At 45.3% G+C, this 26,559-nt stretch overlaps 1 protein-coding gene across 4 annotated transcripts in view; it reads right to left on the bottom strand.

Moving 5' to 3' along the window:
- Positions 1–9,922: 9,922 nt before the first annotated feature.
- The window catches only part of LOC120994944 (ras and Rab interactor 3-like), a 31,601-nt gene continuing 14,964 nt past the window's right edge, over positions 9,923–26,559 (bottom strand). For all 4 annotated transcript variants that reach the window (XM_040423855.1, XM_040423853.1, XM_040423854.1 and 1 more), the window contains 3 exons: positions 14,728–15,039; positions 14,490–14,618; positions 9,923–10,148 (listed from right to left, as the gene is read on the bottom strand). In XM_040423855.1, the coding sequence (XP_040279789.1) occupies positions 9,973–10,148; positions 14,490–14,618; positions 14,728–15,039 (617 nt within the window). In that variant the 3' untranslated portion in view covers positions 9,923–9,972. The remainder of the gene's footprint in view (positions 10,149–14,489; positions 14,619–14,727; positions 15,040–26,559) is intronic.

Here is a 26,559-nt window from a genome sequence, read left to right as displayed (position 1 = left end):
TACCCGCCCCTTTTTCAGCCACCTATTGCATGCAACATTTAACTATGGTCGTGTACCCTGTGCCAGTCTATGGTAATGTACCCTGTGCCAGTCTGACTATGGTCACGTACCCTGTGCCAGTCTGACTATGGTCATGTATATATAATATCCAGCCATTGTCTGCCACCTAGTACCATCCCAGTGATGCCAATCACTCTGCGCTGTTCAGCAGGTTGGCACACCAAACACGAGCAGTGCCACCTATTCACTGCCAGGCGCCATTCAGCCACTGTCTGAAATCCTGTGCCACCAGGGCAACATAAAACAGTATGCTGCCTTGTGCCCTCTGCCAGTCTGGCACTGTCCTGCACCCTGTACCATTCATAGTCCTTTAGACAGTCTGTGCCACCAATTAGGCTCCATGTGTAACTGCTGGTCACCCTGTGCCAGTCAGAATCTATGGCCCCTAGTCAAGCAGCAGGTGTGCCCTGACCCCTGTACACAAGTGTGTGCCACCCTGCTGCCAGTCACTGTCCTGCAGCCTCTGACACCCTAGTACAGGTTGTCAGAGTGCGGTTGCCAGGGGTGCTCACCAGGTTCTGCTCCTCACTGTGCTCCAGGTCCACATTGCCTTGGCTCTTGCCAAGATCATGTGTCTTCGGCGCGTGATCCCGCGAGACCTACCTCTGGAGGTCACTGGTCTTGCGGGATTGCGCGCCCGAAGTTAGGGCCTGTGCAAGGATTTTTGTCAACACAAGCGAATCTACATTTTGGCGCCCCCCCCCCAATCATTTCACATTTCTGCCCCTCATGATTCATGTCCATTTCTTGCCCCCCCCCCCCCATCATTTCACATTTCTGCCCCTCATGATTCATGTCCATTTCTTGCCCCCCCATGTGCTAATATCATAGAGCCATCCTCTCCCCCTGCCCCCTAATGTGCCAGTATCAAGTGCCTCATTTCACATTTCGGCCCCTCATGATTCATGTCCATTTCTTGCCCCCCCATGTGCTAATATCATAGTGCCATCCTCTCCCCCTGCCCCCTAATGTGCCAGTATCAAGTGCCTCTCTCCTCCCCCTCCATGTGCCAGTATCATGGCGCCAATAGCCCCCCTCCCCGTGGCAGTAAAGTAAAAAAAAATTAAGCAATTAACTATATAGCTTTCATAGCTGTGTGGGTAAATGCCTTGCCACTGATGTGTAAAGGTTGTGTGTCAGCTGCGTGCCGCTTGCTCTGCCCGAAGTGACTGAACAATTTCACTCGCAGCGCATCCGGCCGGCAAGTACAGGAACAGAAGGAGTCAAGGAGATGATGTCAGATGGATCACAAGAATGGGGCGGGGCGCAGGCGGCGGCCGGGTGCTACTGCTTGGGATTCGGACTCCAGAGTGTCGGCGCCCCCAGGCAGAGTGCGCTCTACGCGGTGGCCTACTCTGCTTATGTGGCGCCGGCCCTAATTCTGACAGCCCTCTGTGATGCTGGTAACATGTCCGCCATTTTGTGTAAAGGTCGTGAGTTCGAATCCCAGGAGAAACTTTTCTGAAAGACAGCCTAAATGAGATTTAAATACACCAGGGTCTTGTAGCTGTGTGTCAGCTGCGTGCTGCTTGCTCTGCCCGAAGTGACTGAACAAACTCACTCGCAGCGCATCTGGCCGGCAAGTACAGGAACAGAAGGAGTCAAGGAGATGATGTCAGATGGATCACAAGTAGGGGGCGGGGCGCAGGCGGCGGCCAGGTGCTACTGCTTGGTATTCGGACTCCAGAGGGCCTACTCTGCTTATGGGTGGCGCCGGCCCTGATTCTGACAGCCCTCTGTGATTCTGGTAACATGTCCGCCATTTTGTGTTTGTACCGGCGGTCTAAGTACGTTGACACCCAGTACTGGTCCTTTATCATTTTTATACGGGGTCCCTCTTCAAACACTGGAGCATTAAGGCCCCCATTTGCTCTAAATTGGAAGCGGTGGAGCGGCCTGGCCCAGGAGAATGTCGTCCTCTGTCTCCTCCCCCCAGCCACGGACAACACCAGGGATCCCAGAAAAGCTTAAAGCCTGCTCTTCTTGCTCCTCCTCCTCCACCCAGGCACCATCCTCCTCTGACTCCTCTTCAGACTCCTGCTGACTTGTCTCAGATGGAGTAGCCCCCCTTGGGAATTTATTCAGCATTGCGACTTCCTCATCTCCCTGCTCCTGCTCATCGACGGCTTGATAAATGACACGACACAATGCATGCTCCAGAAAGAAGGCATATGGTACGATATCACTGATGGCACCCTGGCTGTGACTGACCAGTTTGGTGATCTCATCAAATGACCGCAGAAGTCTGCATGCGTCGCGCATGAGCAGCCAGTGGCACGGTGAAAAAAAAACAAGCTCCCCAGAACATGTCCTGCCGCAGAGTTTGTACAGGTAGTTGTTAATGGCAGGTTTCTGCTGGAGAAGCCTATCAAACATATACAAGGTGGAGTTCCAGCGCATCGGGCAGTCACAAATCAGATGTCTAACGGGCAAGTGGTGTCGCCGCTGAATGTCAGCAAGGCGAGCCATGGCCGTGTAAGATCTTCTAAAATGACCAGAGATTTTCCTGGCCTGCCGCAAAACGTCCCGGACCCCACGGTATTTAGCAACGAATCGCTGCACGACTAAGTTCAGGACGTGTGCCATGCACGGCACGTGTGTCATTTTGCCCTGTTTCAGTGCGCTCAGCAGATTGGCATCGTTGTCGCACACCACTTTACCAACTGTCAAATTGAGTGGGGTTAGCCACTGATGGACCTGTGACCGCAGAGCTGAAAGCAGTGCAGGACCGGTGTGGCTCTTGTCTTCCATGCACAACAGCCGCAGCACAGCATGGCAACGTCTCTCCTGGCACGTTGAACAGGTTCTGGGGAGCTTAGGGGGTGCAGCGGAAGAGGCGGTAGCAGTGGAAGAGGAGGAGACGGAGGATGGAGTAGGAGGAGAAGAAGAAGCAGGCCTGCATGCAATCCGTGGCGGTAACACCAAATCCACACGGGTGCCACGGGTTACATGCTTGACGGCCGTCAGAAGGTTCACCCAGTGGGCAGTAAAAGTTATGTACCTTTCCTGCCCGTGTTTTCTAGACCATGTGTTTGTGGTCAGATGTATCTTGGCACCGACACTGTGTGCCAGAGATACATTCACTTGCCGCTGAACGTGGCCATATAGCTCTGGGATGCCCTTCTGGGAGAAATATTACCTTCCATTGCAGTGTGCCAATGTGGCCACAAATTTTCTAAAGGCCTCCGAGTCCATCAATTCATATGGCAGTAGTTGGCGGGCTAGCAGTTCAGACAAGCCAGCGGTCATCCGTTGGGCAAGAGGATTATCCGGCGTCATGATTTTTTTACGCTTGAACATTTGTAGGTGGAGTGGAGGACAAATGGGAGGAGAGAGGAGAAGAAGAAGAGGCAGGACGTGGAGCACCAGGAGTGTGGCTTTGTGGGTTCTGACGGCGTTGCTCCCACTGGGCTCGGTGATGGGAGGCCAGGTATCCACTCTCCAGCCACCATCAACATACAGTCCCATGTAAATAACATCACACCATCTCTCCAGCCCCCTCCAATATACAGTCCCATGTAAATAATATTCTTCTGTCTACAGCCCCCTCCAATATACAGTCCCATGTAAATACCATCCCTCTATGTCTACAGCCCCCTCCAATATACAGTCCCATGTAAATAACATCACCCCCTCCCTAGCCTCCTCCAACATACAGCCTCATGTAAATAAAATCGCCCCCTCCCTAGCCTCCTCCAACATACAGTCCCATGTAAATAACATCACTCCCTCCCACAGCTGCCATCAACATACAGTCCCATGTAAATAACATCACTCCCTCTACCAACTACCATCAACATACAGTTCCATGTAAACATCACTCCCTCCCACAGCTTCCATCAACATACAGTCCCATGTAAATAACATCACTCCCTACCCCAGCCACCATCAATATACAGCCCCATGCAAATAACATCTCTTCTGAACATTTAGTCCCATGATAACATCCCTCCCTTCGGCCCTAATATACAGTCCCAGTTAAATAACCACAATTCCCACCATTGCTCTGCCTCTCCCTTCACTTACCTCTCCTCATGTAGCAAACATCACGACAACTTCTTCCCAATGACTTCTCCTCTTCACTGTGGGCCTCTCCTGCATTGGTCACATGATGGTGACATCATCACAGGTCCTTCTCAACCCCTGCCTTCTGCACTAATCACGTGACCTGTGATGTCATCAGAGGTCCTTCAGATCTTACAGTGCATTATATTCAATTGTTTTGCCATCCTAAGGACGGCAATACAGTTGTATCTGCCTGGCAGGCAGTACATTCGGGGCCTGGGACAAAACATCAGGGGCCCAGGCCCCAAATGTTTTAGCCTAGCAATGCCCCTGATTGACAGACTAACTCAGGTATACATGCCTAGCTCTAATAAACTAGCAAATAAAAAAAATAAAAATATGACAGTTACCCTTTAAGGGTGCACTCCCACTCATATTTTGTTTCAGAAATTTCACAACTGAAAATCAGTTCCATTCACCTGTATGTGGCTTGCCACCCCATTCAAATGAATGGAACTGGGTTTCAGTCGTGGAAAATTCTGCAACAAATTCTGCAGCGTGTGAGTGCACTCTAATAGAGGCTGACTTGCAGACAAGCAGGTGTTGCCAAATTACAGTATAAAGGCCATAGGCTTGAATTTTCAAATACAGTCAGGGTTGAGGCAGGTGGAGTTCAGACGTTAAAGGGAACCTTTCATGTGGATATTTGATTATAATCTAACTAATTATATACAATCAATAACTACTAAAAAGTGCCTTAGATGTATTCACTTACTGGTGTGACAGATGGTTACCTCATAATATACACACAAAGATGCCACATGCCGCATGCTAATGAGCTGATTTGAGTCCAGCGTGATGTCAGTGAGTCCAGCGTTTTTTTAATTCAGAGATATAGCCACTCCCCTGCCCACTTGCTGCTGATTCATATGGAAAAAAACTGTCAATCAGCAGCAGGTAGGCGGGGAGAGTCAGGAGCTCATAAATATTCATGACTCATCATTATCAGCTGGAGCTTTTCAATACAAGATGTTGGCAGATTGACTGGGTCAATTAAAGAAAGTGACCCAGCATTTTGCTAAGAGAATCAGTCACTTATTTATGTTGCCCTTAGTTAGGACACCATAAAACTGGTGACAGGTTCCCTTTAAGCAAAGATCAGACGGAGGTCAGGACAGGCAGCAGACAAGACAATGAGGTCAGGAAAACAAGCTATAAGTGACTCTAGGGTTAGATGCACAACAAAACAGACTGGAACAAAATGGACCTTATTGCCTAGTTCCAGATTGATGTGGGAAAGACCTTTATAAAACCTGTGCCACTTGGATTTTGGTTAAAGTCAGGGGCACATTTGCACTTGTTTACTAAAAAGGACCTGTCACCTCTCCTGACATGTCTGTTTTGGTAACCTCTTGCATCCCCCATGTAATAACAATTGTGAAGCATCTACTCCTATGATTCTGTGATGTACCATTCCTTTATTACTACTGGTAGAAGTTATTAGAGTTGAGGAAATCGAATCCAACGAAGTGGAATTCGATCCGAATTTCTGGATAAATTCGATTCACATTGAAGCTGAATTTGCTCATGCTTCGTGGTAGCAAATCGATTTAACCTGAAATAGTGTAAAAAACCCAAAAAATCATGCTTACCGCCTCCATTTGCTCGTGACGGGCCAGCCACTGCCATCTTGATTGAAGATCTTAGCTGAAATCCTGTGCTTGGTCACATATGACGTCATCACGCTGGCTGGCGTGACAACGTCATCTCGGGCCACGCGAGATTTCGCGCCAGATCTTCAAGCAAGATGGCGGCTGCCGGCCCGCCAAATCAAATGGAGGCAGTAAGCATGATTTCATTTTTTTTCTCTGTTAATTTTACACAGATTCCAGTTTTGTCAGGGCCAAAGTTAGGCTACTTTCACACTCGCGTTTTGGGCGGATCCGTCATGAACGGATCAGTTTGTATTATCTGGAGAAGTCAGGTGGATACACAGCTGATAGTCCTACTGAATAGACTGTTAGAATTTGTATTATGGCAAGAAAAAAGCAGCTAAGTAAAGAAAAACGAGTGGCCATCATTACTTTAAGAAATGAAGGTCAGTCAGTCAGCCGAAAAATTGGGAAAACTTTGAAAGTAAGGGCTATTTGACCATGAAGGAGAGTGATGGGGTGCTGCGCCAGATGACCTGGCCTCCACAGTCACCGGAGCTAAACCCAATCGAGATGGTTTGGGGTGAGCTGGACCGCTGAGTGAAGGCAAAAGGGCCAACAAGTGCTAAGCATCTCTGGGAACTCCTTCAAGACTGCTGGAAGACCATTTCAGGGGACTACCTCTTGAAGCTCATCAAGAGAATGCCAAGAGTGTGCAAAGCAGTAATCAAAGCAAAAGGTGGCTACTTTGAAGAACCTAGAATATGACGTATTTTCAGTTGTTTCACACTTGTTTGTTATGTATATAATTCCACATGTGTTAATTCATAGTTTTGATGCCTTTATAGTCATGAAAATCAAGAAAACTCTTTGAATGAGAAGGTGTGTCCAAACTTTGGGTCTGTAATGTACATACATAAAAAAATAAAATAATAGTCACCTGTGACCCTCTCTCTGTCGCTGCCTGTGACCTGAGTTCCAGCATCCCAGGCACAGACGGTCACCCTGTGCCCTCCTGTTCCACGTCCTCACGTCAATTTGCGAGACACAAAGCAGGAAGTCACGTGAGGTCTCCTGCGCCGTTCTACTGCCTCATAGGTTTCAGGCCTAGTGGCCTGAGACCTATGAGGCTGAACTGCGGGGAAAGAAGCCATAAGCTCCCGTGCCCCACAGTAAACTACTTTACAAGAATCTACACTGCTGCCTGGCACCCCCTGCAGTTTGGCACCAGGGAATTTGTCACCATGATTCTGTACTGTTATCTGCAGTAATATATGAGTAGTACTGCACATAAGGAGTCTAGCTTGCCATTTTTTATTTTCCTGCTGCTCCCCTTCCCCCTCCCTATTTTGCCTCTGTCAGCATATGAAAAACAGAGGACTGCTCTGCTAACACAATGGAGAGGACTCCTGTGCGCATGCACAGCGGTCCCAACAATATATTTCAATACAGATTTAAACACTGACAGCAGGAGAATGGGGGCCAGTAGGAAAATAAAAAACTAGGTTATTTGTCTGTCTACAGATGTTTGTGAGGCCTACATAATGGTTAAAGGGGTCCTAAACCTTTGCTGAAACCACAAAGGAGCAGCAGTGCTTCTCAGAGTGCTTTGCACCTTTAGGATTAATCGGCTTTGCTCAGATCTATGGATCCATAGACTGTATAAGGGATCTGTACTCCGCACACTAGAAAAGCCAAGCAGATCCAATGAAAGCTGAAGCTCTTGAGAAGCCCTCCTCTCCTGCACCTCTGTGGTTTCAGCAAAGGTTTAGGTCACCTTCAAGCAGGCTCTGATACCTGTACCAAAAACATTGGAGGAGGGTGTACTTTCTTTTCTTTCGTGACTGTATTTATGTAATCATAAGCTACAATTCTGTAAGATATGCTGTTGAATAGGAACTTGGGCAACATTTTATTACTACACATGTATGTCCTCATTGCTTACTGCTTATGGTTGCAATGTTACTCGTTGCATGAGTTTAGCAATTTCTTTAGCTTATTGTATTTCTTCATATTGTGTTATCAGGCTTGACGGAGGCTAGCAAGATGAAACTCACCCTGGTTGTCCTCAGCTTATACTGTAAAAACTGCTTATGTACACTATTGTACTAAGATAGCCATCTACTTATATATTGTATATGGGCTTGCTTCTTGTCATGTAGTCGTCTTGTCATGTAGTCGAACAGTCCATTTCCATGTTAGTGCTGTAATCAGATGTCACATCAAAGATGCTCAGACGTAATGGCACAGATAAGAGACGGTTAGAAATTAACTATTATACCATGTGTGTATTTGAGGAAGGATTTACTTAGATTGGATGTATATACATACCTATTTAATCAAGTCTTACTTTTAATTGACTTTGTCATTTCATTTAGTATAGAACGTCTAAAGGCTACAAATGCATTGTAAATATTTGCTTGGATTCAGTTGTAAATGTGAAATGTTGAAATATTAATTTCTGTTCAGGTTTAGTCAAATGAAATCTTACCTCGTCACTGTCTTTAGTTTGTTTTGTACTATGTATTAGGGCTCATGCACACGAAAGTATTTTCTTTCTTTCCTTCTTTTTTTGCAGACCGTATGCGGAAACATTCACTTCAATGGGTCAGCAAAAAAAAAACGGTAGTTACTCCGTGTGCATTCCATTTCCGTATGTCCGTATTTCCGTTGCACAAAAAAATAAAACATGTCTTATTATTGTCCGCATTACGGACAAGGATAGTACTGTTCTATGAAGGGCCGGCTGGAATGCACACGGATGTCATCCGTGTTTTTTTGCGGACCGCAAAATACAAATGGTCGTGTGCATGAGCCCTTAAGTTGTGCCTATTTGCAATTATTGCACATGTAGAGATGAAAGGCAGTTACGTCACACATGCCTACATTCAGGGATCTGATGCTCCATCTGTCTACATTGCTAACTAAAGGAAATCCAGTGACCAAACAAGTTTATTGCCATAGGCAATGATCAGGCAGAGAGTGACTGGTTTTCATAGCCAGGCGCTATGGGACCACATACTATCACCAACCTCTGTAAACAGAGAACTAAGTTTTATTTTTTGTATTTGGATTCCAAACCAACTTTAACCCTTTCATGACTGGGCAATTTTCTTTTCTTTTTTTTAGTTTTTGTTTTTTATTCCCAGCCCTCCCAAAGCCATAACTTTTTTATTTTTCTGTTAACATAGCTGTATGAGGGCTTGTTTTTTGTAGGACAAGAAGCTCTTTCTAATGGCACTATTGACGGTTGCACCAAAGTCATTCCAGGCCTTGTATGTTAGTGTGGTTCAGTTGGACCTTATCCAAATACCGTTCATAGACCTCGATCATATGGAAAACCCAAGCCATGTTTGGCTTACTAAAAAATGGCTTGTCATAATATGTAAGAGTTCAATCACAGACTTGTCAAGTCTCCCTTTTTAGAAAAAGATGAGTTTTCTCATCCCCCTATAAATGCTGACTCCAAGTACCTCCTAAAAAAGAACCAAAAACCAAACTAAAATGTCCAGACTCAAATATCTTATAGCTTACATATTAATTCAAGTCTCTGTAATGTATTTCTTGCCAGTAAATAAGACCCATATGGGAACAGAGCAAATACTGAGCTCTACTAAGACAGTGTACACCCCTTAATGCCCCAGGAAAATCCAGAAGCTCTGTCTGTCCATATGTGGCCTCGTTCTCATCTCTGACTCTAAGTAAGGGGCCTCCATCACAGATTTTGTAAAAAATGTTGGACACAAAAAAATGCAGTATGTAGCACTGTTATGTCATTATATTCAATGGTGTCCATCAGGTGCTGCTCGTGTCCATCATTCAAGTGATCCTATGTTCCTATGATGGAAATAATCATGCAGTCAACAACTTTGCCCATTTAATCAATATATTAGAGAAATCAGCTTCCGTGTATACATCAGCGTTGTGACCATAATGCTTTGTGCCAAGAGTTGCATTCAGACTTCTCCTTGCTAGGTCTTGGTCCTGAAATGCTTTAGAACAGGGATGCTCAACCGGCGGCCCTCCAGCTGTTGCAAAACTACAACTCCCAGCATGCCCAGACAGCCTTCAGCTATCAGCCTACAGCAGGGCATGGTGGGAGTTGTAGTTTTACAACAGCTGGTGGGCCGCAGGTTGAGCATCCCTGCTTTACAACATCACCATTGTAGAACTGAAAAGTAACTTATTTCACACTAACACATGTGGACATTATAATATACAGTTCTTTATAACATTCCAAGAGCTGCGCATTTTTCTACATTTCCATGCTAAATTTACTAGATTTTTGAAAAGTAGGTCTGTGATGAATAGTCCGTCTGCGCTGCCATTGGCGAATAGAATTTTGGGCCTCCCAACTAAGTTTCCGTGAGATTGTGTTAAAGCTGCTTATATGATACAGGGCTCCAAACATAGTAGTCAGGTAGTAGCCACCTGAAAAGAGATAGAAAAAAGTGGTTTCACACAAAGCATTTTTAAACAAACTCCACTTTCTTGTGGCAATTATTTCTGGCATTTTTAGAATTCTGCTGCCAGATATTAGCTGAAATTCAATAGAGATATATGAAAATTTAAGTGTGTTTTTTGGCAATTCTTCATTTCTTTTTGGTGCATTTTTCAGGTCCATGGCACAAGAGGATATCTAATAAACAAGTGTTAGGGATAAGTGCGGTGGCAGATCTTCCAGTGGCTATTAGTTGCCCTGGATTAAAGGGATTTTTCTGGTGACAGAATCCCTTTAAATAGACAATTTATTGCATAGTCCATTTCTTTTCTCCGGCCCCCTGGCCCCTGCCAGAGCATATAGGGAAAATTCTAATGAACGCTTCCATTATCTAAGCAGTCATTAGCATGTCGGAGGCTGGTCTTCTTCCGGTCCCGCTCTGTGTCCTGACACATACAGCATCCGGACATAGTGTATGTAGACGCCCACTGAGATCTCACTCTGTGTGCTGTCAGGTCACAGTACAGCGCAGTGGAAAGAAGACCAGGGAGGTTAAGTGAATCTGCCAAAATGCTTGGGGGTCTGATAGGGGCTAATCTGAAGCTGGGGAGGGTCTGATGAGGGTCTGATCTGAGGCTGGGGGGGGGTCTGATGGAGGCTGATCTGAGGCTGGGGGATCTGATGGGGGTCTGATCTGAGGCTGGAAGGTTTGATGGGAGTCTGCTCTGAGACTGGGGGGTCTGATGGGTGCTGATCTGAGGCTAGTGAGGGTCTGATTGGGGTCTGATCTGAGGCTGGAGGTTTGATGGGGGCTGATCTGAGGCTAGTGAGGGTCTGATGGGGCTGATCTTGGGCTGGGAGGTCTGATGGGAGTGTGATCTGAGTCTGGAGGGTCTGATGGGGGTCTGATCTAAAGCTGAGAGGTCTGACGGGAGTCTGATTTGAGGCTGATGTAGGCTGGGGGGTCTGATAGGAGGCTGATGGAGGTGTGGGGGGCAGATCTGAGACTGAGAAAAGGACAAAGGCAGGGACAGTTGCGAAGGAAGAGACAGGTACAGTGGCAGAGTGAAAGCTGGGTAAATCCCTCTCTGGATCCCCTGGGTTTAGCTTGGCTGCCATTAATGCCAAATAAAGAACTAAATACATAACATTCTGAACTTAAAAATTAGACTGCTATGTTTGGTAATAATGGCGCCTGTACTATATGTAATATACAGTGGATATAAAAAGTCTACACACCCCTGTTAAAATGTCAGGTTTCTGTGATGTAAAAAAATTAGACAAAAGATAAATCCTTTCAGAACTTTTTCCACCTTTTAATATGACCTATAAACTGTACCATGCAATTGAAAAAAAAAAACTGAAATCTTTTAGGTGGAGGGAAGAAAACTAAAATAATGTGGTTGCATAAGTGTGCACACCCTCTTATAACTGGGGATGTAGCTGTGTTCAGAATTAAGCAATCACATTCAAAATCATGTTAAATAGGAGTCAGCATACACCTGCCATCATTTAAAGTGCCTCTGATTAACCCCAAATAAAATTCAGCTGCTCTAGTTGGTCTTTCCTGAAATTTTCTAAGTCGCATCCCACAGCAAAAGCCATGGTCCACAGAGAGCTTCCAAAGCGGAAGAGGGCTGTGCACAGGAGATGCCCTCGCAATCTGACAGATTTGGATCTCATTGTTAAAAGGTATCAGTCAGGAGAAGGGTACTAAAGAATTTTCAAGGCATTAGATATACCATGGAACACAGTGAAGACAGTCATCATCAAGTGGAGAAAATATGGCACAACAGTGACATTACCAAGAACTGGACGTCCCTCCAAAATTGATTAAAGGCGAGAAGAAAACTGGTCTGGGAGGCTACCAAGAGGCCTACAGCAACATTAAAGGAGCTGCAGGAATATCTGGCAAGTACTGGCTGTGTGGTACATGTTACAACAATCTCCCGTATTCTTCATATGTCTGGGCTATGGGGTAGAGTGGCAAGTCGAAAGCCTTTTCTTACGAAGAAAAACATCCATGCCAGGCTACATTTTGCAAAAACACATCTGAAGTCTCCCAAAAGCATGTGGGAAAAGAGTTATGATCTGATGAAACCAAGGTTGAACTTTTTGGCTATAATTTCAAAAGATATGTTTGGCGCAAAAACCACACTGCACATCACCAAAAGAACACCATACCCACAGTGAAGCCTGGTGGTGGCAGCATCATGCTTTGGGGCTGTTTTTCTTCAGCTGGAACTGGGGCCTTAGTTAAGCTAGAGGGAATTATGAACAGTTCCAAATACCAGTCAATATTGGCACAAAACCTTCAGGCTTCTGCTAGAAAGCTGAACATGAAAAGGAACTTCATCTTTCAGCATGACAACGACCGAAAGGATACATCCAAATCAACAAAGGAATGGCTTCACCAGAAGAAGATTCAAGTTTTGGAATGGCCCAGCCAAAGCCCAGACCTGAATCCGATTGAAAATCTGTGGGGTGATCTGAAGAGGGCTGTGCACAGGAGATGCCCTCGCAATCTGACAGATTTGGAGTGTTTTTGCAAAGAAGATTGGGCAAATCTTGCCAAGTCAAAATGTGCCATGCTGATAGACTCATACCCAAAAAGACTGAGTGCTGTAATAAAATCAAAAGGTGCTTCAACAAAGTATTAGTTTAAAGGTGTGCACACTTATGCAACCATATTATTTTATTTTTATATTTTTTCTTCCCTCTACCTAAAAGATTTCAGTTTGTTTTTCAATTGAGTTGCACAGTTTATAGGTCACATTAAGGCCTCATGCACACAACCGTTCAGTTTTTTGCGGTCTGCAAATGGCGGATCTGCAAAACACGGAAGCCGCCCGTGTGCCTTCCGCAATTTGCAGAACGGAACAGGCGGCCCATTGTAGAAATGCCTATTCTTGTCTGAAAAACAGACAAGAATAGGACATGTTATATTTTTTTTTGCGGGGCTACGTAACGGAGCAACGGATGCAGACAGCACACGGAGTGCTGTCTGCATCTTTTGCGGCCCCATTGAAGTGAATGGGTCCACACCCGAGACGCAAAAACTGCATCTCGGATACGGACCAGAACAACAGTCGTGTGCATGAGGCCTTAAGGTGGAAGAAGTTCTGAAATGATTTATCTTTGTCTCATTTTTACATCACAGAAACCTGACAGGGGTGTTTAGATTTTTTATATCCACTGTATATATATATATATATATATATATATATAGTGCAGACGCTATTTTGTGCAGCAAAAATACAGCGCTCTAGATTTTTTTAAATTGAAGCGCAATACCTCTAAGAGTACTTTCACACTTGCGTTTTTCTTTTTCGGCACTGAGTTTCGTCAAAAGGGCTCAATGCCGGAAAAGAACTGATCAGTTATATCCCCATGCATTCTGAATGGAGAGCATTCCGTTCAGGATGGATCAGGATGTCTTCAGTTCAGTCTTTTTGATTGATCAGGTAAAAGATAAAACCGCAGCATGCTACGGTTTTATCTCCGGCCCAAAAAACTGAAGACTTGCCTGAATGCCGGATCTGGCATCTTTTCCATAGGAATGTATTAGTGCCGGATCCAGCATTCAAAATACCGGAATGCCGGATCTGCCCTTCCGGTCTGCGCATGTGCAGACCGAAAAAAAGGTTAAAAAAATAAATGCCGGATCCGTTTTTCCGGAGGACACTGGAAAGACGGATCCGGCATTTCAATGCATTTTTCTGACTGATCAGGCATTTTTAAGACTGATCAGGATCCTGATCAGTCTTACAAATGCCATCAGTTGGCATACGTGTTGCAGGATCCGGCAGGCAATTCCGGCGACAGAACTGCTTGCCGGATCACTCTGCCGCAAGTTTGACCAAATATAGCAGTCCAATTTTTAAGATGAGAATTTTGTATGACCCGCGGATGATGTTACAAGTATCCAAATGGCCCTCAGCAGCAAAAAAGGCTCCCACCCCTGTTCTATAGAACCAACATATTCTGCATAAGACTGTATATTCACTCCCCCCAGTGAGACTAACAGTAATTTTTCTTTCTCGAACACACTGATGCACACAATCGTTTTATCTTTACTAAGGAATTTATTAGTGTGTGAGATAATAAAACCCCAATAAAAAAAAGCAATAACGCACGAATGTTGTGTACCTGTTGCTTGGATAATATTCAAACTACAATCATAGGTCTATGAGATCCTTAGTCAAAGTGAAGTCTCATGTCCATGGCCAACATAATGTTACTGAACAGCAATGAGTATGAGTATGATTTTCTCTTGGAAGGTTAGCAATCCTATTATGTGAACATGGATCATCCTCCATTATCTAACATACCTTCTCCTTGAAGTTGAGTGGGATCCAGAAGTTCCATCATGTACTCTACATCTAGCTGCACAGAAGTTAGGTCACAACCCAACAAAACATGGATGAGAACTGGTAAGAAGTCATCAGCACCAAAGGCTTCTAGAGAAGGCAGATATCACACTTTATTAAATCACTCAGTTAATGCAAACAGGAAAAAAAACTATGCCACTGTATGCTACACATTTGTGTTTTAGCACATTTAACAAACCTTTCTTTCCACTGGAGGTCTCCATTGCCTCATAAATGAGTTTAGACACTTTCAGCAACAGCCGTATCTTCTTCTCTGGGGAATAGGCCATGTGCATGAGGGACAACTTCTGTTGAATCTTCTCCATATTACTGGGCCCAGGTACTCCCGAACGGGGTTTCTGTTCAAGACTGCTAGCCTTCATCTTCTTTTGGTTACCTAATAATTTGGCCAAGGAACCATCTCTGTTGTGCATCTCCAGGAGTTGGGAGTAAATCACACTTTTAAGAGGTTTCAGCAGACATTTGTAAAGTGATGTTTCAATGATACAAGCTACAAGAAATAAATATAGTTTGATTATTTAGTCATACTATGTGACCCTAGTATGGTTAATTTAGTCATTGGTGACCCATTAAAAAGGTAGATCACTGACTAAGAAGCTTCTGGCAAAGGTGTTGTTTGAAAAATAGTATCAACAATGGAATAAAAAGCTGACAATATCTTTGTAAGAATAATATAATAAGAAAAAACTTTAGCGGTCACTTTAATTTCTTATTAGATCCAGTAAAATCCAGTAAAACTTGCAATTTTTATATTTATAACTGCAGCCCTGTGAAGTGCTATCGGTACCGGAGGGAGGTGTTATCAGTGACTGACAGCTATCTCTGTATGGACTCTTATACACACACAGTGCTATCAATCACTAATAACTCCTCTTTCCTATACCAATAGTTGTTCACAGGAGGTAGAAAAAATAAAAATCTAAATGTTTAAATTATAGGTTTCCTAAATCTTTTCCCACAAAAATATACATCAATCTGCTCGGCTCATCCTGCTCTATAACATGCTGCTTTCAGATTGCATTGCATTTTTTGGTGACAGGTCCTCTTTAAATATTACTTTATTATGTATTCCCAAATACCTTTCATTAACTATAATGGCTCGTTTTGTCTAGGGAGCAATCATCAGAGGAAATAAAATGGCCGCCTTCCTATTAGTACACACAAAACCTGTCCTAGTCACACAGCAGAACAAGTTACTTCAGAGAACTGAGCTAAAGAGATCTCTCATTTCCCTCTCTGCTCTACTTGTCAGGGATTATGACCCTGAATAAGATCTTCAGCTGTATCTCTGTAGAAATGGAGGTCATGAGGAGACAAGAAGCACAGAGAGGAGAGTGGGAATGTGGGTAATGAGCAGCAGCATTTGTATGAAGTCTACAACATTACCACAGCCCCACATTACAACCATCTGTCCTGTGTACCTCATGTCTTCTCATGACCTCCATTCCTACAGAGATTTAGCAGAAGGTCATATTAAACTGTGTTCAGGATCATAATTCCTAATGAGTAGGAGAGGAGGATGAGGCAGCTCTTTAGTTCAGTGTTGTGAAATAACTTGTCCTCCTGTGTGATTAGGACAGGTTTTGTGTGTGCTAATTTTATTTCTCTTAATGATCGCCCCCATCCACAAGCATGGCTAAGCATGCATATGTCCTGATTGAGAGAGGGGAGAAAGCCATTGCCAGACACCTCTGAAAGCAGCGTATCTCTATCTGTCCCTGTCATCTGCTACCAAGGGCATACCGCCATTCACATTAGATGATTTGCTGGTCCCAGTGAAATTGTCGGGTTCAGCCAACATTAATCTAATGTGTATGTCCACATTAAGAGCTCCTCAATGAAGAGGGAGACAGATGTCTATATGGCAGCCATCACTTCTACTGTAGATATCTGGATGGAGATCAGCTGTTGTCACCAGAGGAATACATAAACTGTTGCTATGCACTGGCCCAAGTATGTTTCATTGGAAGCCATATTGTCTTTCAAAATAAGTACTACAGATATTAATCTCTTTAAACAGGGGCCTAGCTATAGGGGGTGCAGAGGTAGCAGTCGCTACCGGGCCCAGGAGCCTGAGGGGGCCTAAAGACCCTTGTGCCACATAAGAAGACACTGGTATTATAGAAAGTGCATGCAGGTCAAGTTACACTTCTGGTTGGAGAGAAGGGGTTAGGTCAAGAATTTGGCATGAGGGAGGGGGTGCCATTTCAATTTTTGCCTCAGGCAGCGCGAAGGCTAAGTGCTCCCCTGCCCCTGGCCACAAAGCACTGAGGCAAGGGCAGTCCAAGCTGAACTCTTGCACCAGGGTCCATGAGCCTTTAGCTACGCCCCTGCCTTTAAAGAGTGATCAATCAGGGTGTTACCAGTTGGGGGTGTGGAGGTGTCCATGCACAATTTAACCCTGGCAGAACTAAATAGATAGTGTCAGATTGTGCAGGGACACAACCCAACTGGTAACACCCAGCTGGACCTTCAGTGCAAAGTGCTAGCAGTTCATTCATACCAGTAACTGCTTGCAGGAGTAATAAGGGAATGGATCAATACACTGTAGAGTCATAGGAAAGATGCTCCAGAAGGTTATTACATGCAGAATTCAAGTAGTTACTAAAATAAACATACCTGGAGAGGTGACCGCTCCTCAGCCTAGATATTAAAGGGGTTGTCCGGGTCCAGAGCTGAACCCGGACATACCCATATTTTCTCTCAGGCAGCCCCCCTGATGCTAGCATCGGAGCATATTATGCTCTGTCACCGGGCTTACTGGCAGCCCCATGGAGAGCCCAGTTCGTCACCGGAACTCCTGAAAATGCCTTTGCCCTGCTCGATTTAGCATAAACTGCTCCGATGCTCAAGTCAGGGGGGCTGCCTGGGTGAAAATGGAGGTATGTCCGGGTTCAGCTCTGAACCCGGACAACCCCTTTAAGTGTCACTGTAAAATTTTAGAATCTCACAAAAATGGCCATCAAAACGAAAGAGACAAATGCCAAGAGAATAATAAAGCCTTATCTGATTCATTTGAGGTAAAGTTTTGTATTATTACTTTCATAATGACTGTATGTAATCAAACTGATAATTGTATATGATATGTGTATGAAATCAGCTTTCATTTTCCTCTTCTTTTAGCTGTTGAATGAGAACGGAAGTCTCTGCTGGCATTGTTAAACCACAGCCACATATCAGTTCTGAGACAGAGTGTGGTGGCTTTATACATAGGCTTCACTAAACCAGAGAAGACACATACAGTACATGTGAAATGGTAGCTTTAACCCCTTAAGGACATAGGACGTACCGGTACGCCCTATTTCCCGAGTCCTTAAGGACACAGGACGTACCGGTACGTCCTGACTTAAAATCGGCATTCCGGCGCCGCGGGGGTTAATCGGAACGGGATGCCGGCTGAAATCATTCAGCCGGCATCCCGTAACAATGCAGGGGGGGGGGTCATTTGACCCCCCCGTATCGACGATCGCAGAAAACCGCAGGTCAATTCAGACCTGCGGTTTTCTGCGTTTCCGGTCCATTCGGGTGTCCTGTGACCCGATGAACCGGAAAAAGACTGCGATCGGTGGCGTAATTATACACCACCTATCGCAGTCCGAGGATTTGGAGAGGCGGTGCTGGCCCTGGTGCTGAACGCCGCTGTCCAGGGTGCTGATTGGAGCAGGGGAGAGAGGCGCGAGATTCAAACTTCCTGCGCTCCTCTCTCCCCTCCTCTTCCTGTCCAGCACCCTGACCGTGCAGTACCGTTCGGCACCAGCTCCTGCGTCCCCCTAATCGCCATCCATCACCCTCCTGCACCCATCGCCACCCAGGTAGGTTAGGGTCAGTGAGGGAGAGGCACCGTTAGGCAGGGAAAGAAGGGAAAAGTTAGAAGAAAAAAAAAGTTCTTTTATTTCAAAACTTTTTTTGATCCATCAGACCCCAGACCCCCCCCTGCCACTTGCGCCCCCCCACCAGCCCCACACCCCCCCCACCCCCACCAGCCCCCCACCAGCCCCCCCACCCCCCACCAGCCCCCCTTCCCCTCACCACCACTTTTTTTTTTTTTTTTTTTCTGCGTGCGCTGACTGGCCGGCACTTTTTAGCGTCCGTCCACTGTTAGCGCATCGCCCACCCCACCACCGCACCACCCCACCGACCGCTGATCAGCGTTGTACCGCTGATCAGCAAATTTGAACTTTTTTTTTCCTAACACTTGCGCTTTCTTTTTTTGCCTTTTTTAGTACGTGAACACCCGTTACCCCCACACACACGCACATATAATAAAGGTTTCCACACACGCACACATACACGCACACACACCCATGGCCCGCCGGATGTTCTCGGCCGAGGAGGCATACGCCCAGATTGCCTCCGACTCTGAGAGCCCCAGTGAGGATGAGGATGACCCCACGTTCCTTTTGTCATCCGCATCCTCCTCATCATCATCGGATGACGATGAGCCACCAAGGCGGCGGAGACGCCGCCAGGCGGAGCCAGGGGCCCCACATGCTAGGGATCCTGTGGCCCACCCTAGTACGAGCCGCCCTGGGGTTCGTACTGGTTTCCCGGCCCACCAAATAAGTCCACCGGAGCCCCCTGCCGATGAACTTAGTTGGTGTCCCCCAGTGGACTTTGAGCCTGAGATTCCGGATTTTGCTGGCAATCCTGGAATCCAGATTCCCACAGTGGGGTTTACTGAAATTGACTATTTTAGTTTTTTTTTCAGTAACCCACTGGTGAATCTGATGGTGGAGCAGACGAATCTGTACGCCCAACAGTTCGTCGCTCAAAACCCAGGCTCATTTTTGGCTAGACCCGGTGGCTGGACGCCGGTCAGTGCAGCCGAGATGAGGACATTTTGGGGCCTCGTGCTGCATATGGGTCTAGTCCAAAAACCCAGTGTCAGGCAATACTGGAGTAGGGACGTCCTATACCAGACCCCACTGTACAGTATGGTCATGACACGCTCCCGGTTTGAGGCCGTCCGGAAATGTCTGCATTATTCCGATAATGCAGCATGTCCACCCCGAGGTGATCCTGCCTATGACCGGCTGTATAAGATACGGCCGGTCATCGATCACTTTGGGGCCAAATTCATGGAGGCCTACGTACCTGGAAGGGAGGTCGCGGTTGATGAGTCTCTCGTTGCGTTCAAGGGGAGACTCAGTTTCCGCCAATACATTCCCACAAAGCGGGCGAGGTATGGCGTGAAGCTATACAAAATTTGTGAGAGTACCTCAGGGTACACTTACAAATTTCGTGTGTACGAGGGGCGAGATTCCCGTATTCAACCCCCAGAATGTCCCCCCACTCTGGGTGTTACCGGGAAACTCGTGTGGGACCTTATGTACCCACTGCTGGATAACGGTTACCACTTGTACGTGGACAACTTTTATACCAGTATCCCCTTGTTCAGGTCCCTTGCCGCCAGATCCACGTTCGCTTGTGGGACCGTGCGGAAAAATCAACGCGGCCTCCCTGCCTACCCCCTCCAGGTACCTATCCCCAGGGGTGAGACCTGTGCCCTTACCAGTGGAAACCTGTTGCTGGTCAGGTATAAGGACAAGAGGGATGTCCTTATGCTGTCCACAATCCACAGTAACAGCACCACCCCAGTCCCTGTGCGAGGTACCGCGGCAACGGTCCTCAAGCCCGATTGTATCGTCGACTACAATCGGTATATGGGAGGAGTTGATCTCTCTGATCAAGTCCTCAAGCCATATAACGCCATGCGCAAAACCCATGCATGGTACAAAAAAGTTGCGGTCTACTTGGTGCAGGTTGGTGCAGGTTTGTACTATCCCGAAGCGCTGGCAGCACAGGGACATTCCTCCAATTCTATGAGGCAGTCCTCAAGGCCCTGATCTTTTCGGACCGGGAAAGAGCAGGCCGGAGTACCTCGGGAATTGGAGGCGCCCGGATCGTCCCTGGCCAACACTTTCCAGGTGTGGTCCCCCATACTGGAAAGAAGGGACGAACCCAAAAAAAGTGCAGAGTGTGTCACAAGAGGGGGATACGGAAGGACACCACCACTCAGTCTGACACGTGCTCCGATCATCCGGGCCTCTGCATTATCGATTGCTTCAGGGAGTATCACACTTCCATGGAGTACTAAATTTTTATAATCCCCAACAGTCCACTAGAGAACATAAAAAACTATGGCTCTCAGACTTTAGAGACACGGAAACATTTTTTTTTTCCCCAAAAAATATTAGTTTTAGTGCAGGCATCCTCAAACTGCGGCCCTCCAGATGTTGTAAAACTATAACTCCCAGCATGCCCAGACAACCTACAGCCATCAGCAGGGCATGGTGGGAATTGTAGTTTTACAACATCTGGAGGGCCGCAGTTTTTAGGATGCCTGCTTAGTGTCTCCAAAGTCTGAGAGCCATACATATTGGGCATCGTCGCGTGCGTAAAAGTCGTCGCTATAAAAATAACTTTTGCCCAAACGCCTCGGATGAACGGTGTTAAAAATATAAAATAAAAACGGTGCCAAAACACCCATTTTTGGGCAAAATTTCCATTTGAATCCTTTTTGCCGGTAATAAAGCTAGGGTTAACAGCCAAACAAAATTCAATATTTATGGCCCTGATTCTGTAGTTTGCAGAAACACCCCATATGTGGTCGTAAATGGCTATATAGCCGCACGGCAGGGCATAGAACGAAGGGAACTCCATATGGTTTCTGGAAGGCAGATTTTGATGGACAGTTTTTTTTTTTACACCATGTCCCATTAGAAGCCCCCCCTGATGTAGCCTAGACTAGAAACTCCAAAAAAGTGACCCCATCTAAGAAACTACACCCCTCAAGGTATTCAAAAGTTACTTTACAAACTATGTTAACCCTTTAGGTGTTCCACAAAACTAAATAGCGAATGTAGAAACAATTTTAGAATTGAATTTTTTTGTTACATTGCCTCAAAAAGAGTAATATAGAGCAACCAAAAATCTAATTTACCCCTAAAATAGTCCCAAAACAACATCAACCACCTTATCCCGTAGTTTCCTAGATGGGGTCACTTTTATGGAGTTTCTACTCTAGGGGTGCATCAGGGGGCTTCAAATGGGACATGGTATAAACAAAACCAGTCCTGCCAAATCTGCCTTCCAAAACCCATATGGCGTTCCCCTCCTTCTATGTGCTACCGTTCGGCCAAACAGTAGTTTACGACCACATATGGGGTGTTTTTGCAAACTACAGAATCAGGGCAACCCATTTTGAGTGTTGTTTGGCAGTTAACCCTTGTTTTACTCCTGGAAAAAATTTATTATATTGGAAACTTTTCCAAAAAATAGAAATTTCAAAATTGTTTCTCCATATGCCATTAACTCTTGTGGAACACCTAAAGGGTTAACAAAGTTTGTAAACCCAGTTTTGAATACCTTGAGGGGTGTACTTTCTTAGATGGAGTCACTTTTTTGAAATTTCTATTCTAGGGGTGCAACAGGGGGCTTCAAATGGGACATGGTATAAACAAAACCAGTCCTGCCAAATCTGCCTTCCAAAACCCATATGGTGTTCCCCTCCTTCTATGTGCTACCGTTCGGCCAAACAGTAGTTTACGACCACATATGGGGTGTTTTTGCAAACTACAGAATCAGGGCAACCCATTTTGAGTGTTGTTTGGCAGTTAACCCTTGTTTTACTCCTGGAAAAAATTGATTATATTGGAAAATTTTCCAAAAAATAGAAATTTCAAAATTGTTTCTCCATCTGCCATTAACTCTTGTGGAAGACCTAAAGGGTTAATAAAGTTTGAAAAAACAGTTTTGAATACCTTGAGGGGTGTAGTTTCTAGAATGGGGTCATTTTTGGGAGGTTTCTATTATCTAAGCCTCACAAAGTGACTTCAAACCTGAACTGGTCCATAAAAAGTGGGATTTTGAAGATTTCTGAAAATTTCAAAATTTGCTTCTAAACTTCTAAGCCTTGTAACATCCCCAAAAAATAAAATATCATTCCCAAAATGCTACAAACATGAAGTAGACATATGGGGAATGTAAAATCATCACAATTTTTGGGGGTATTACTATGTATTACAGAAGTAGAGAAACTGAAAGTTTGAAATTTGCTAATTTTTCAAAATTTTTGGTAAAAATTGTATTTTTTTATGCAGAAAAATTAACTTTTTTGACCCAATTTTAGCAGTGACATGAAGTACAATATGTGACGAAAAAACAATCTCAGAACGGCCTGGGTAAGTCAAAGCGTTTTAAAGTTATGAGCACTTAAAGTGACACTGGTCAGATTTCCAAAAAATGGCCTGGTCCTTAAGGTGAAAATGAGCCCGGTCCTTAAGGGGTTAAAGGGCCCACAGACAATTACTAGAGCCAATTTCATATAAAGGGGTTTTCTGTCATTTTGATATTGATGGCCTATCCTCAGCAGGGACGGACTGGGAACTTGATTTGGCCCTGGAAAAAAGCTAAAAGTGGCCCCAATTTTGTAGGTTGGTCCAAATTGAGGGTGTGGTATTACAAATAGATGGGGCCAATACAAGTTGGCAGGGTCAGTAATACAGCAGAAAATACCTCCCCAGAAGCTGTCCCTGTGTGGAGGCCATCAATAGCTGCTACATTCTGCCTCCTCCTCGAATTGTCTCTAATATGGATATGGAGCAGGGCGCTTAGGAGATGAGATGTGGGCCACAACACCAAGCTAGCCCTATCTTCAGCATGTTACCTGAACTTACTCTAATAATGACCCCTATAGTTTTCCCAGCAGTATGTACCCGGCCAGCGGCAGTGAAGAGATTTCGGATGGCACTATGGGCATCGGCCCACCAGGAAAATTCCCTGTAACATCCGCCCCTGATCCTCAGGACAGTCATTAATATGAGATCGGAGCCGGTCTGACTCCCAGTATCCCGCTGATCAGCTGTATGAAGAGGCTGAGGCACCCCCTGAGTGCTTAGGCCTCTTCGTAGGCCTGTGACATTACATTTATCAGTCATATGGCCTAGGAGCAGCTCAGTCCCATTCAAGTGAATGTGCCTGAGCTGCAATACCAAGCACAGCCGCTAACAAATGGGCGGCGTTGTGCTTGGTAAGCTGCGAGAAGGCCACGGTGCTCAAAGGAGCGCCGGTGAGCACTGTTCTTCTACAAACAACTGATTAGAGGAGTATGCGAGGAGTTGGACCCCGTTTGATCTCATGTTGATGACCTATCCTGAGGATAAATCCTGGAGAACTCTTTTAAGTCAATAAAATAACTACAATCTATTTTTTTCCCTTGTACAATGATACTTCAATTTATAGCTGTAGTAGTGAAGAATGTGGTACTTTCAGGCTAGGGCTACGCGGCGCATATGTCGCAGAAAAGTCGTGCAACATTTTTTATAATGATATCCAACGGTGTCGTCCTGCGACATGCCACGACTGCGACACGACAGTCACAAATCTTAGTCGCAGCATGTCGCAGTGCAACACCATTGACAATCATTACAAAAAATGTTGTGTGACATTGGTGTGACACCTGTCGCAGTGTAGCCCTAGCCTTACTAGCAGGAGAAATTTGAGTAATACAACAGGGTATCCATTAGGAGATCATATCGTCCACATTATCTATCCCAGCACAGCCAGCAGAATATACAATATAACAACAGCTCTTGGCACTTATGTACTTTAAATGGCTAAGGCCTCATTCACATTTCTGTTTTTCCCTGATGTGTGAAATGATGATGTACCCACAAATTTTAATATGCTTATTCACAAATCTGTATTTTTTTTAATGACCTTGGGTCAGTGAGAAAACCACGGAGACATCTACTGCTTTGGTCCACGATCCGAATGCGCCTATTATATGGGTCTATGGGTCCGTGTTTAGTCCATTTTTCACTAACTACTAATAGGAGATGCCCTGGAAATTAACTTTCAGCTGGGCAGTGTCCTTGGAATACAAATGAAAAATGGAGGGCAAAAGGCATGGACCAAAGATGAAGATCTTCACGGATAAAACACATACAGTACATGGAAATGTGAAAGAAGTCTAAAGAAGTGCTGCAGTATTCCTGCATGATAACAGCTACTGTGTATTAGTTGTCACTCAACTTTCCAAGAACAGATGTAAAGTATATTGGAATATTTTAGTGAAAAAGCTAATTCTTCGACCATATAGCCAAGCTCTGGGGTAGGGGGGTTACTCATTGAAGAGATCCAGCTGGTACATGGAGACTTACAGGAAATGTTCCATGGGAAAAAAGATGCAAATTATCTCTCCTCCAAACGTACTAAATTGCATATCATATAGTTAAGTAAGACACGATGTACCTAGAGAAAAGTCCATTAATGTTTGAAAGTTAGTGCTGAACCAGACTGAATATCAAAAGTGAAACTGTCTGTTGTAGATATGACTGATCACTATGCTTTTACCCTAGTGTCAGCTGCCAGTGAAATGACCCTATCACTAAGTTCTTGTAATGCTCCTGACAATTCTGGTGCCACCAGTGCACAATATTATCCACAGCTGCTAACTTGCCATCCAGCCAGTATCACACCGCAAAGGCCGGTATTTTAGTGGCCCTGCCAGTGTCTGTAATTTTTTTTCTACCAGCAATATTAATTACCGGTATTTTTCTACAAGCACTGTTACTAATGAGCGCTTCCACTGTGGAGCACTCATTAGTACAGCCTTTACCCCCAACCACACACACACACACACTCACACACACACACTTACACACACTTACACACTTGTGTTAATTAAAAAAAGAACTCACCACCTCCATTTGCTCACGCTGTGGGGACCACTGATTGCTGACTGGAGGACAGGACCTGTGAGACATCATCACGCTACGGTGCAGGTCCTGTCCTGAGCTTCCAGTCAGCAGTGAGTGCGAGCAAATGGAGGAGGTGAGTTTTTTTTTTTGCAAAAGCAGAGAAGGGAGCACTAATGGGGGCATTACTCTAATTGGGGGAACTAATGCGGGAATTATTCTTACTGGGGGCACTACTCTTATTGGGGGCACTAATGGGGGTATTATTCTTACTGGGGGGCACTAATGGGGGCATTACTATTACTGGGGAGCACTAATGGGGGCATTATTCTTACTGGGGGGCACTAATGGGGGCATTAATGGGGGTATTATTCTTACTGGGGGCACTAATGGGGACATTATTCTTACTGGGGGCACTAATGGAGGCATTAGTATTACTGGGTGGCACTAATGGGGGGCATTAATTATGGGGCGCACTAATGGGGGCAGTATTAATTCTGGGGGATGTTAATGGAGGCATTAATATTATTGGGAAGCACTAATTGGGGCATTATTAATTTTGGGGGGCACCAATGGGGGCATTACTATTACTGAAGACACTAATGGGGGCAATATTTATTCTAGGCAGCAGTAATGGGGGCATTATTAATGCTGGGGGGCACTAATGGGGGCATTATTAATTCTGTGCGGCACTAATGGGGTCGCTATTATTACTGGGGCGCACAAATGAAGGCATTAATATTACTGGGGGACATGAATGGAGGCATTAATACTATTGGGAGCCACAGTATCACAGCGACTTAACACCCAGTGTTAAGCCACACCCACAACCACACACCCTTTGGGGTGTGGCTTAACTTGGCCGGTATTTTTTGTTGGGAAAGGTGGCAACTCTACTAGTGGGGCACATGTGGCTCCTAAGCTAGTGGTTGGCATCCTAAAGACAGGTGGGAATAACATCTAACATACATTTATGACATATCCTATGGAGATGAGAATACTCTTTTAAAGGAGTTGGCCAGCCACCAAAAAATTGTTAAAAACTGTCAGAATCGTGTAGAATAATAAAATATGCAATATTCACCATACCAATCACCTGCCACTCCTGTTACAAAGCTTTCTAGGTCCAGCGGTTGTCTCTGTACTTCGTAGCCCCCTAGATCTGGACAAGTGACACTGCAGCCATTCACTGGCTGCAGCAGTGACCCACTGTAGCCAGTGACTGGGTACGGTAGTCACATGTCTGAGTTAAGAGAAACCAGGAATTACAGAGAGAGGTGTGGCACCTGGGAGCATCAAAACAGGAACAG

Source organism: Bufo bufo, chromosome 3 (genome assembly GCF_905171765.1).
Source record: "Bufo bufo chromosome 3, aBufBuf1.1, whole genome shotgun sequence".
In the NCBI taxonomy this organism is placed as follows: Eukaryota; Metazoa; Chordata; class Amphibia; order Anura; family Bufonidae; genus Bufo; species Bufo bufo.
This window is presented reverse-complemented; position numbering and strand designations above follow the sequence as displayed.